This window comes from Coffea arabica, chromosome 6c, assembly GCF_036785885.1.
Source record: "Coffea arabica cultivar ET-39 chromosome 6c, Coffea Arabica ET-39 HiFi, whole genome shotgun sequence".
Classification (NCBI taxonomy): Eukaryota; Viridiplantae; Streptophyta; class Magnoliopsida; order Gentianales; family Rubiaceae; genus Coffea; species Coffea arabica.
The window spans coordinates 6,237,728-6,249,961 of NC_092320.1; the positions used below are offsets into that span (position 1 = coordinate 6,237,728).

The following is a 12,234-nucleotide window of genomic DNA, read 5'->3' on the forward strand; positions in this document are numbered from 1 at the left end:
TACTATCCAAACACACCTTAGTATATACAGTGGCTAAGAAAATTTGGGAGGCTCAAGCAGAGATGACTTATTTCCTTTTGTTTTCTTCTAGTTCTTTACCATATTGCCCATTCTGGGATGGGTTGGAATAGAATTTCCTAAATTTTTACATGGAAGCGACTGATGGCACCAATCCATGTATAGTAAATATTGGGAAATTTGTCAAATTGGTTCATAACATTTTCACAAAAAAATATTTTTTGTCCCGAACATTTAAAATCAGTCAGAATAGTTCCTCACATATAAATTATGAGCCAGTTTGGTCTTAATGCTTGTCTTTATTCTTTTTTCTGGCTAAAAATAGCACACCTACATATTTTTAATAGCAAAATTGAAAACATTCGTTAATCCATAATTTTGCATCCCTCATACTCTTCTACCACTTATTCAATTGGTTCTCAACCTCCTGCAACTATGGTGGAGAATTAACAAGAAAAATTGAATGAAAAGACAGAAATATCAAAGACACCAAGAAAAAGTTTCAATCTTGAACAGAAGATTAATGGGAAATCTACTAACGTGGCCATAGGCTATGACAGCAAGGTCAATCATGAGTTGTCCATAAAGAGGACATCTAAATTCCTGAGGTGGAAGAGTAAGCAAAAGGCTTTGTGGGTTGGAAAGCTCCGACTTCAATTCTTTCAAACAAGACAGAGCCTGCATGGCACGATCAGCGCCTTCCAATGCATAATCATCTTCTTCCACAATACTCTGTACCAATATTTGCAGTTCCCTCTCGAGTTGTTCTACTGTAGTTTTTGCATCCAAAACCGCCCATTTTCTGTTGTTGTCTTGGCCATCTTTTCTACACCACCACAAAATATGAAAATACAAATTGGGAACTGGGATTTGAGCAAAAAGAAGAATGGAAACTGCACTTGGAATTCAAGAATAAACAAGAAGAAGAAATTATGAAGTAGCAGTAGGTTGAGAACCAATTGAAGAAGCGGTGGAAGAGTTCAAGGGATGCAAAATTATGGATTAACGAATGTTTTCGATTTTACTCTTGAAATTATACCAATGTGCTATTTTTAGCCGGAAAAAAAGAGCAAATACGAGCATTAGAACCAAATTGGCTCATAAATTATATGTTAGGAACTATTTTGGTTGATTTTAAATATTAGGGACTAAGAAAGTTTTTTGTGAAAATATTAGGACCCAATTTGACAAATTTCCCGTAAATATTTGTACCAATTATTTACAAGCAAGCTCGTGTGACTTCGCAATTATCGTCAATGGAGCTGGTTTTGCTCAACGCTCATTGTGCTTTCTTTTCTTAACGGACGGCTTCTTGCATTGGTATATTGTAATCATCACTTTTCTACCAAGGCACACCATATTCACTACCAAGGCACACTTTTCTTGCACTGTACCTTCACTCATTACTAACGGCGGAGACTATTGTCATACTGTATATTATTAGGAGTGTAAATGAATTTAATCAAATCAAACACCATAATGTCAAAACTTGTCTGATAGGTTTAACAAAATTAAAATTTTGTTTAGGTTTAACTTGTTTATTTACTGAATCAAACTTAAAGGTTTAGCTTTTTGTTCAAGGTATACGTATGTATATATGTATGTAAAAGTATATATTATTCTATATATAAATAATTGAATAACTGGAACCTACACTGATGAATTAATGCACATTAATTTTGGATGATCGTAAATGGATACCCAATTAAAATCTATTTAATTGGTAGGCAGTGAGTTGACTCGACTCACTCATTTATGCCTATTTAAAAATAAATATAAATTTAAACTCAATTTTTAGTAAGTGTTAAGCAAATAAATTTGAATTTCTTACCAATCTAATAATAATAAAATAATATGTTATTACTTGTCAAGCAACATGCAAAATTTTTTTTTTAAGTAGAATTTTAAGTGACTTATTATTAGATGAGTAATTGGATATAACCATACCCATTTATTAAATGGGTAAAAATGAGTACCTAATTAATACATGAATATGATTAAATTGACCCAATTATACCTCTTATCCGATAATGAGTACCTAATTACGATCCGTCAGAATTATCCATTTTGACATTCAACTTATCAAACACAGTCACGGCATTTTGAAACGCACTACTAGAAAACTAGTGGAGGATGATGAAGCAATTTCCACGTCCCGTGCTTTTAATTAGACGAGTGACGCTCGCTTTTTTAAGTTTTTAACTAACAGATAAATAGGCCATTCATTTTACATTTGGATGAAGACAATAATGATGTGAGGCCATTGTTTCATTATAAAGTCACAAGGATTATCATAAAATTAAGGGCGACGACTTAAATTGAACGCTAGTCATGTATGGCCTGTGAATCTTAAACAAGGATTACATTTGCCATGCGATGGTGACGTCCACGTTCTCCTGGGTAACTACCCCGACATAGACGCGACTGCGAACATCTGATCTAAGATTAAGATACGAAAATTAAAATTCAATTGTCAAACTGATGCTCATGTTGGCTAACTTCAGATGATTATATGTTTTTTTATAATACATCATTTTAGAGTCTGTCTCTGTAATATCATCGATAAAATAAAGAATTAATTTTTTTATATATTGACAATATAGTGAATTTTTTATAATAATAACTACGGATATTATATCACATACGTATGATTTAAATTTATATTACGTGACATGATCTAAACAGAAGTACGGGGACCACCAAAAGATAAACCGGAAAGATAACTAGTTCTACTTCAATTCTATATATCAACATCTCACGAAAGGGGAACTGTAGAGTTACATATTTTTGTTACACAGAATTAACAGGAGTAGTAAAACATACTGTCAAACAATATTTAGAACAAAAAGCAAACTACCTGCCATCAGCTGAAGTAAAGGACTCGGCAAATCCAGCAGGCCTTGATGGTATGCTACCCTTGCTGTCCTCCACGTCCAAATAACTGCAATCCTTTCCTTCAGCCTCTTGCCACCCCTTAACCATTTGATTCAGAGGAAGACTGTAATCAATTCCACAGTATTCCTCTGTATCATCATCAAGTGGCTTCCATTTCTCAACAAGAGAAGCCAGGACATTTACAACATGGCCCATATCAGGACGCTGGTTCGGCTCTCTGGCGGTACAATGACCAGCAAGTTCAGCGATAATTGAGATGCTCTCCAATTTTTCCTCTTTGACATCTAGAGCAGGGTCAATGGCTGCCATTAGCTTCTCTTCACTAGACTTGATATGCCAGAACCATGCAGCCAAGTACTGGCTTTCCTCGGGTCTGTCCTCATCAAGTGCCACCAATCCCGTTAGCAACTCCATTAGCACGACCCCGTAGCTGAAGACATCCGCTTTTGTCGTGATTTTGCCGGTCACTGATCATTTAAGGTAGAATATTGTACAGCATCACAAGAAGTTAGACCATTGATATAAGAATTATTATCAGTGGTAGAAAATGACGATGTTAAAAATCGGAAAAAGAAGATAAATGTCCTGCTCAACTATAAACCAAAATTATTTCCTCTTTTAAGTAAGTTCAATAGCTCAATGGATTTATCAGCAAACAAATTTTACAAGGAGGAAATGGCATGTTAAATGCTACAAGCCATTGCAGAACAATAGAACTATGTCGTCAACTAGTAATTTGAAGCACCAAATTTCAACACCAGTCCTGCTAATCAAACTGGTAAACAATCTTCGTTACCACAGCTTGATAGGGAGTGATGGCATTAAAACAATTAGTAATTTCATTTAAGGAACCAAGGAAGATTGACTTACCAGCATACTCAGGCGCTAGATATCCAAAAGTTCCAGCTAGCCTAGTCACCACAGACCTCTCTCCATCAGGTGCGAGTTTCACCAATCCAAAATCAGATACTTTTGCTCTAAAGTCATCACCGAGCAGGATATTTGAAGATTTAAGATCTCTATGTATGAAGCTCTGATGAGCTAGACTGTGAAGATATTCCATTCCTCTAGCAACATCTAACGCAATATTTAGCCTTCTTTTCCATGATAAAGGTTCTAATTTCAAGCTCTTCCAGTGGAAAAGATGCTTGCTGAGAGCCCCTTCGGGCATATACTCATATACCAAAATTCTTTCATTTCCTTCAATAGAATATCCCAAAAGTGACACCAAATGCCGATGACGGACCTTAGAAAGGACGGCAATCTCGGCTTGAAATTCATCCAGAGCCTTGCTACTAAGTACTCCAGCTTCCATTCTCTTAACTGCAATCTTTGTTCCATCATCCAACTCTCCTTTGTAAACTACTCCAAAGCCACCACGCCCAAGTTCATTTTCTGGAGCAAAATTTTTTGTCACATTTCGAAGAACTTGGACCGATATGGTTAAGTTTCCAGCCTCGATAGTATGAGAATCGCCACTGTTCCTACTGGCAGAACCACTTCCTGTCAATGTAGAAACGCTTCTATTGGTATTGTCTGCAACGGAAATCTTCACCAAATTGTCGGGATCGGATGAATCTCTTGGATGAATTACAATAGAACTAGGAGCTTGGCATGTATCTTTTCTCTTTTTACAGTAACAAAGAAGTAGGGGCACAACCAAACAGACCACTAGTGCAAAAGTTGCAACAGGGGCTAAGACTGCAACTAACTTGGACTCACTCGGATGTCCCCCTTGGTTAGAATTTTTGGCAGGGTTACTAGAACTAGAATTTGATCCTTTTGTTGATGGAGAAGAGGGAATTGAGGTTTGCGAACCTTCTGGCGATGGGGTACTACTTGAAGGACTAGGACTTAGCGGTAAATTTCCCTTCAGGTTAAGGTGTACAGTGGTACTAAAGTTCGGCCAAGGAGGGGAAAGATGGTTGTTACTCAAATCCAACAGCATCAAGGCTTTTAGTTCAGTCCAATTTGATGGAATTTCTCCTGAAAGATTATTCGACCCCAGATATATATGAGTGAGAGAATCAAGACTTGCAATTGAAGGACTCAAGTTTCCAGAAAGGTTGGACTTGGCCAAGTTCAAGACGTCGACCTTTTTATTGAAATTGCAGCTCAATCCCAACCATGGCCCTTCACATGGGTTATTTCCTGACCACAATTGAACAAGCCTAGGCGGGTAATTCACCCCATCGAGAAATTCTAAGAGTGCCATGACTTCAGGAGCACAGGAAACGCCCGCACTTGTTTGGCAAAATGGATTGGCTGAATAACTAGCATTAACAGCTTTGAACTTTGGAATTGGACCCATGAAATGATTATTATTCAAATCCAGATTATTGAGTGGCATACTTGCCAAGCTATCAGGAACTAATCCAACAAGATCATTAGTATTGAGATTGAGATTTTGCAAATAAGTTAAATTGTTGATGTCCTTGGGAATTTTACCTGAAAAATGGTTCCCATGAAGCCACAGACTAACAAGTGATCCCATTGTTGCAACTATATCAATTGGACCCGTCATCCCCTCGCCAGACTGTTGATTTAGCCAAAGAACCTTCAGGGTAGAGTCCTTGAAACTAGCCGGAATACCGCCAGTAATCCGATTTTGAGAGAGTCTCAACACCTGTAAGGACGACATACTTCCCAAGAATTCAGGCAAAGAACCAGCCAAATTACAGCTCATCAAAGTAAGATTAGTCAGTTGAGCTGAACTTTGCAAGTCAGAAGGCAGTGACCAGCCAGTTGAGGCATTAAGAGGATTATAGTCCAATGCCATCACTTGTAAACTCACGAGCCCATTGAAGAAATCAGAAGGAATAGTGTCAAACTGGTTGAAATCCAAATACGCGTATCTCAACTCGGACAACCCGCTGAAAGACGGCAACTTTCCACTGAATTCGTTCTGCTGTAGGCCTAAATTTGACAGCTTGGACAGCTGATTGAAATTTTGGGGTAAGGTACCCTTCAAGCCTAAGCCCCTAACTTGAATTTGCGAAACTCTGTTGCCGGAACAAAATACGTGCGGCCAATTTGGAGTACCGCATGGGTCGTTGCCGTTAGCAGGCCAATTCAACAGCTGAGGATTCTTCAACCCATCTCTGAACTGGTTGAGTATAGCAAGGTCGCCGGGGTCAGTCACGCTAAAAGCAAGTGTAACAATACAGAGAAATAGCGCCAATCCAAGCCTTTTCTTCTCAGCAGCCACCATTGTTGAGCTCTGAAACACGGCTCCACATGCATTGAGCCCTAGATGAAAAGCTTGTTATAACTTCTAATGGTGGTTCCTTGAAGAACCCATCTCAAATGTCGCAAGGGAAGCTTAGAGATAACATGCGTTTGGGAACACAAAAACTCTCAGACAGAGTGAGAGAGAAGCAGAGAAAGGACAACAGAGGGAGGGAAGGAGGGATGATTGGAGTGAGAAACACTACTGGCAGAGTGGTGTGGCGTATAATGCAGAGCATATGTTGCAAAGCAGAAATCACAAGTACATCTGCTGAAGCTTGATTAGTACGTGATGACCCTAAAAAGTGGATCTGTAATCGGAAATTTTCAAGACTTCCGATTAGAATACTGGGGAAAAAAAACTCTGGCTTGAAATTTGACTGGAATTTCTCTGGCTTTTCTGCAATGTCACGCACTCTGCTCTCGATGTCAAACTCAAAGGGTAGAAAACATTTAAGAGCGAGTATACGTTTGCTGTTGACTGTTATATGCTCAGTTGCTCACAGCTGAGGATAGAAATGAAAGGAAGAGAAAGTTAAGTAACGAGAGAAAAGAAATGATTATAATGAATGAAAAGATATTTTAATGTTATTTGAAAGTTTATGAAGAATATGATTTTAGATACATATTGATGAATAAATACTTCATTCAATAGCTTTTTAAAGATAGAATGAACAATTTAAAAATTTTTGTAGCCTTTCCATAGTTTTCTTTTGCATTCTGCCCGATTTGGGATGGAATTTTTTTTAATTATAGCGGGTCACTTCTTCTTTTCAAATCAACCGGATTCTTTTTTTTTTCTATTTCACTGTAACTCTCAAACGTGAAAAATACCTACCTTTCTCTTTTCCTCTTTTCTTTTCTGCTCAAATTTCATCTCTAAACTAGGCATTAGAGTTTGAAAGGCTCTTACTTTACTTTCTTTAAAAAAAAAAATGACAAGGGTATATTTGTCTTTTAATGGTGTGATCAACGTATTAACTGCATTATTTTGGGTTAGCGTAGTAGACAAGCAATTTACAGTAATTAAATTCAACATTCATTGGTGTCCAGTCCCCTGTGGAAAAAGTTTAATATGCGTCGATCACTCCGTTCCCCAAGTTCCGGATTCTTGTCAGTTGCATTCATTTTCCCTCTGGCCCTCTCTCTTATTCTTCTTTTTTTCTTTTTTCGTTTGTCCTTGGGAAATTGTTGTGTGATTTTTTGGGTCTTGTATATTGTATATTTAATACTAGTTTGGTTTGTTTGGATGGGGTATTATTTGAAATATTATTTGGAATAATTATTGTAGTATTTTTTGTGATGTGATGTATGTGAGATAAAAAGGTGGTTGGGAATATAAAAAGGTGGACTGAAAAATGTGTGTATGATGCAAGCGAAATATTATTTGGGATAAGTTTTGTATCCAAACACTCCCGCTGCTCCAAAAAATTAAAAAAAGAAAAATTGAAATAAAACTTGGTATGTTGAGAGAGCTCGCTTGATGGTTGATTATTTGGAAATTGAAGCATGCCATGATGAATTTTCGTTTTGGATTGCTGTTTTTCGTCAAAAAATTACGTTATTTTTCGTGATTATATTTCTCTATTATTTTTTCCCTCATATATATCAAATCGCTACAGCAATTTTTTTATAAAAAAAATTATGAAAAATGCAATCCAAAGACAATTTTACTAGTTTTGTAGTCGTTGAATTTTGAATTTAACCTTGCCTTTCTCATGCATACAGCTTGGGGCGGCCATAATGATGACAAGTGCACAAATTGTTATCATATATGCATTAATCTCAAAAAAGTAGAGATCATAGGAAGTGACAAAATCCCGATTGTGATTTACACAATGACAAAACATGTCTTCTTCCAATTGGTCAACATGTCTCCATCTGGTTTTAGAACCATGAAGTCCGACTAACGCAGAAAAGAAAATGAAGAGGGCAACTAGTCATAAGCTAAGTTAGACATGTGGACTGGTTGTTGCGTGATGTTTTGAAATACAGAAGTAAATGGTGATTAGCCAATCTTTTGTATACATGTGCTGAAACTCAATAAATGTCCGTAGGTTAGTCTGTGGATTGCACGTAATTATGTGTCTTAATTAATTTCATGGATAGTTGAGTCATCAACTTCTTTGGCACGTAAAGTATGTATAAAATAATCATCTTTCTATTCCTCTTGTTTTAAAGGTTGTATGCAAACCGAATTTCAGGTTGGAAGCCCTCTGGAATTTTGATGATGATTAATGCTCTCGGATATAACTTCTTCCGAAGCTTGTGTGAACGTGTGTGTGTGCATATATACATATATATGGTAAAACAATTCGAGGTCTCCGTCTCTCTCGAAATATATAGTTGTTTTTTAATAAAGTCTCCACAGAGGATGATATTATCATCCTGACATATATAAATTACACTTAATTTGCATAAGTACGAACAAGTAGAGAGTCACATGCATGCTAATCACGACTTCACGGGCACGAGAAGCAGTCAATCAGAGTATAAACTGCCCAATTATTTACGCTAGTTTTTGTTAGTACTAGTCTCTTATAGCTAGCTTGTGAGTGTAGGATAGAAAAGAAAAGAAGAGAAAGGTTAAGTTACGAGAGAAAATAAATGATAAAAAAAGAAGAGAATAAATTTTAATGTTGTTTGAAAGTTTGTGAAAAAAAGGAGGTGATTTTGGACACATAAGTAAATAAATATTTCATTCAACAGCTTTTTAGGGGTAGAATGGGCAATTTAAAAAATGTTTTGCTGCCTTTCCACGCTTTCCTTTACTTTCTGCTCGATTTGGGTCGGAAATTGTTTTTAACACTGTAGCTGTTTCTTCCTTCTTCCAATTCCGTCGGTTTCTTTTCCTTTCCTTTCACTTAAAACTCTCAGATGCGGGAGATGCGGCCTTTCTCTTCTATTCCTTTCTTTTTTGTTCAAATCTCATCTCATAAACTAGGTATTAAGATTTTGTAGTTTATTGTTTGTTTATCCATTTAATCGGGAAAGTGGGGACTCACCCGATAGGCGAAAGCCCTGGAACGTGACGCTTTAAAAAGCCAAACCTGGGATTAATGAAACAATTAATCGTGTCACGAATAATAATCGCAAGTCATGACTTGGATCAGAAACAGGTCGTCTGAATTTTTATTAGGTAATCGTCTAATTGAGCATACTTGAATTGAATTATAGGTGGCAAATCAACCCACTTAACTAAATTTACCTATACCCGTCCATGAATAGATGGGTATGAATATCTTAAAATTTTATATACAGGTATAAATGAATTATCCAATAATACCCAATTAACCCATTTAGAATTCTCTTCCCCCACCCATTTTTTTTTTCAAAATTTTCATTTTGTCATGATGTTAACTACTTTTGTTTCATTATTATTATTATTTATTGGTTTTATCTTATTATTTTATTTTCTCTTAGTTTGTTAACTTGTTCATTTTTCAGCATTACCAATTTATGATAAAATTTAGCTTCTTTTTCTTATTTTTCTAAAATAAAATTTTAAATTTATATATGCAAAAAACGTTAGGGGTTCAAAATTTTTGGATTAAGTTTTTATATTAACTTTTATAGTACTTAGTTCAAATTTTTACATTCTCATTATTCAATTCTTAAATAATATGTAATTTTGTGACATAGAGTATAAATGGAAAAAAAATTGGTAATTAGGCTTATTGAACATTATAAGTAAATATTTAAAACTAATGATGGGTACAAAGAGCGGTATAAATTGATAACTTAGTTTGCAAAAATGAATTTAAATGAGTTTACAAAAAGTTAAAATAAATGGGTTATAAATGGATAATTGGGTTACCCGATTCATATTTTGACTTACTCATTTATACCCATCTAATAAAATGAGTAAAAATATGGGTTGACTCACTTATACCAATTATCCATTTTACCCAACCCAAACCCGTCCAAGTTGCCCATTTTGACACCTCTAAATTGAATCAACTGAAATAAACGGATCCTTTTACATTTTTCTCGCAGCAGGATGAAAGTTTAACAAATAAAGAATTCCAATTTCCATAAATTAATTGGTGAGAAAGCACTTATCATCTGTGCTGTGGCAATTGTGTTGAGCTGCCAAAAATAATCTAAACAATTAAAAGATTAAAGAAGAAAAAGTTCCTTTAAAAAGAAAAATTTAACAGTCTCGAGAATGAAACCAGGATCCTCCACGAACGAGCAACCTGCAACCTTACCTAGTTTGCCTGTAAAAACACGTACAAGAGCACAAAGCAAGACCGTATGTTCTTGCTTTAACATATTGATTAAGTCCCGCATTTAAAAAAAAAAATAAAATTAAGTCCCGCATTCATATCCCAACATTCCATCGTTATTATTCATTCCTAAGTAGTAGAAGGATACTAATAAGATAAGAGGTTTTGATGATAGCACAAAAGGGGCTTGTACTCAGGAGAAATTGGTTTTGCTCTCTCTCTCTCTCTCTGTGGCTCGATTGTGTTATTATTATTATTATCGGGCAAAAATGGATCACAGTCCTGAAATTTAATAGAAAAGTTTTTTCCAACTTACTTTATTCTTTTAATATCTCCGTTACATTACACAGAGGCGTAATTGGATTAGCGACGTGGATGAACAGTGTAACATTCTTTTTATTATGCACAGTGTTCACATAAATGGTACTCCCTCCGTCCCACTTTGATAGTCATGTTTCTTTTTTCACACAGTTTAAGAAAAAGTAGTTAACTTTGTTGGAAAAGTAAATTTAGATTGTTATTTTTCTAAAATACCCTCACATTAAATAGAGTACAACTTTATGGGAACTTGAATTGATGGTAAAAAAGAATCAACTCTCATTAAATGGGCTAGGTTTATAGCAACAATAACTTGTATTAAATAAGGATATTTTAGGAAAATGAAAATACAACTACATTCTTCAATTGGAAAGTGGACTGTAATTTGGGACAGACAAAAAAAGAAAACAGGACTATCAAAGTGGGACGGAGGGAGTAATAAAATATGCAAATGGATCATTTAGAATTAGAAAACGTCCACGACGGTTAATCTGCCCCGCATCCGGCGTAAAGCTAGTGGCTAGCGAAAGGCAACCACATCCGGCCACCAATTGGTAAGCGTGATAAAGATACTCTTCAAAAATAGATTTGACTTGATTTCAACGTCGCTGTAGCTGACCCCGATTTCCGACGCGTTAACTTTTGTCACCCTTTTTCTTTTGGGATAATTTCACAAACTTGCCCTGAGGTACGCAACACTTGCAGGCAACCCCCCCAGGTTTTTTAAAAAGCACCTATCTCCCCTGATGGCTAAAAACAACATGAATTTTTAAATTTAACATCTCCATGAGGTGAGATAATGCATCTTAAATTTAATTTAACAAATCATTAATAAACTAGAAAAAACAAAGAGCAGCAAGAGTAATGGATTCTACCTAGTCCTAACCAACCAAATTACTTCAACCCAATATTACTCAATATTGTAGTAATTTGGAGGGAAAAAAAACTTTAGATTTCTTCTAACATAAGTACCTACTCAACTCATATATATGATTTTTTTCCTTTTAAGGGTAGTAGGTATGTGTGTTTTTGTTATTATTATTTAAAAGGAAGAGGAATGGATTTGATATATAACTTTCTTAAAGTATATGAATAATATTTTTAGTTCAAAATAACCAAGGAATTCTATGTAATGTTATAAAGCAGGTTTGTTTGGATTGTAAGTTATTTTGGATAGTTTGATTGTAGCACTTTTTGTGACGTGATGTATGTGAGATAAAAAAGTAATTGGGAAGATAAAAAGGTGTATTGAAAATTGTAATGATAATGTAAGCAAATAAAATTGGAGAAATAATGCTCAATCCAAACAAACTTCAGGATCATCAATAGAGATACTTTGCTTACATCAGCAAAGACCCAACTAAATTTTTGAGGGAGGCTTCTATGACTCTTAAAATTTGAAGGATGTGTGTGTTTGGATAGGAGATTATTGGAGATAATTTTTTAAAAAAATACTGTTTTATGTTTTTAATGTAATGTATATAAAATAATTAAAAAATATAATGAGAATGCAAGAAAATCATTATATGTAAATAAGGTGCAATTC

At 35.3% G+C, this 12,234-nt stretch overlaps 1 protein-coding gene across 2 annotated transcripts; it reads right to left on the reverse strand.

Annotated features, from left to right (window-relative positions):
* Positions 1-2,725: 2,725 nt before the first annotated feature.
* On the reverse strand, positions 2,726-6,703 carry LOC113692486 (receptor protein kinase TMK1). Of its 2 annotated transcripts, XM_072052403.1 has the most exons (3): positions 5,362-6,703; positions 3,784-5,283; positions 2,726-3,380 (listed from the first exon to the last, which is right to left on the reverse strand). In XM_072052403.1, the coding sequence occupies exons 1-3, from the start codon at positions 6,122-6,124 to the stop codon at positions 2,872-2,874; spliced, it is 2,772 nt and encodes a 923-aa protein (XP_071908504.1). In that variant the 5' UTR covers positions 6,125-6,703; the 3' UTR covers positions 2,726-2,871. The 2 variants fall into 2 exon arrangements, with proteins under 2 accessions (XP_071908504.1, XP_027066701.1); XM_027210900.2 differs by having other exon boundaries at positions 3,784-6,702.
* Positions 6,704-12,234: the final 5,531 nt, after the last annotated feature.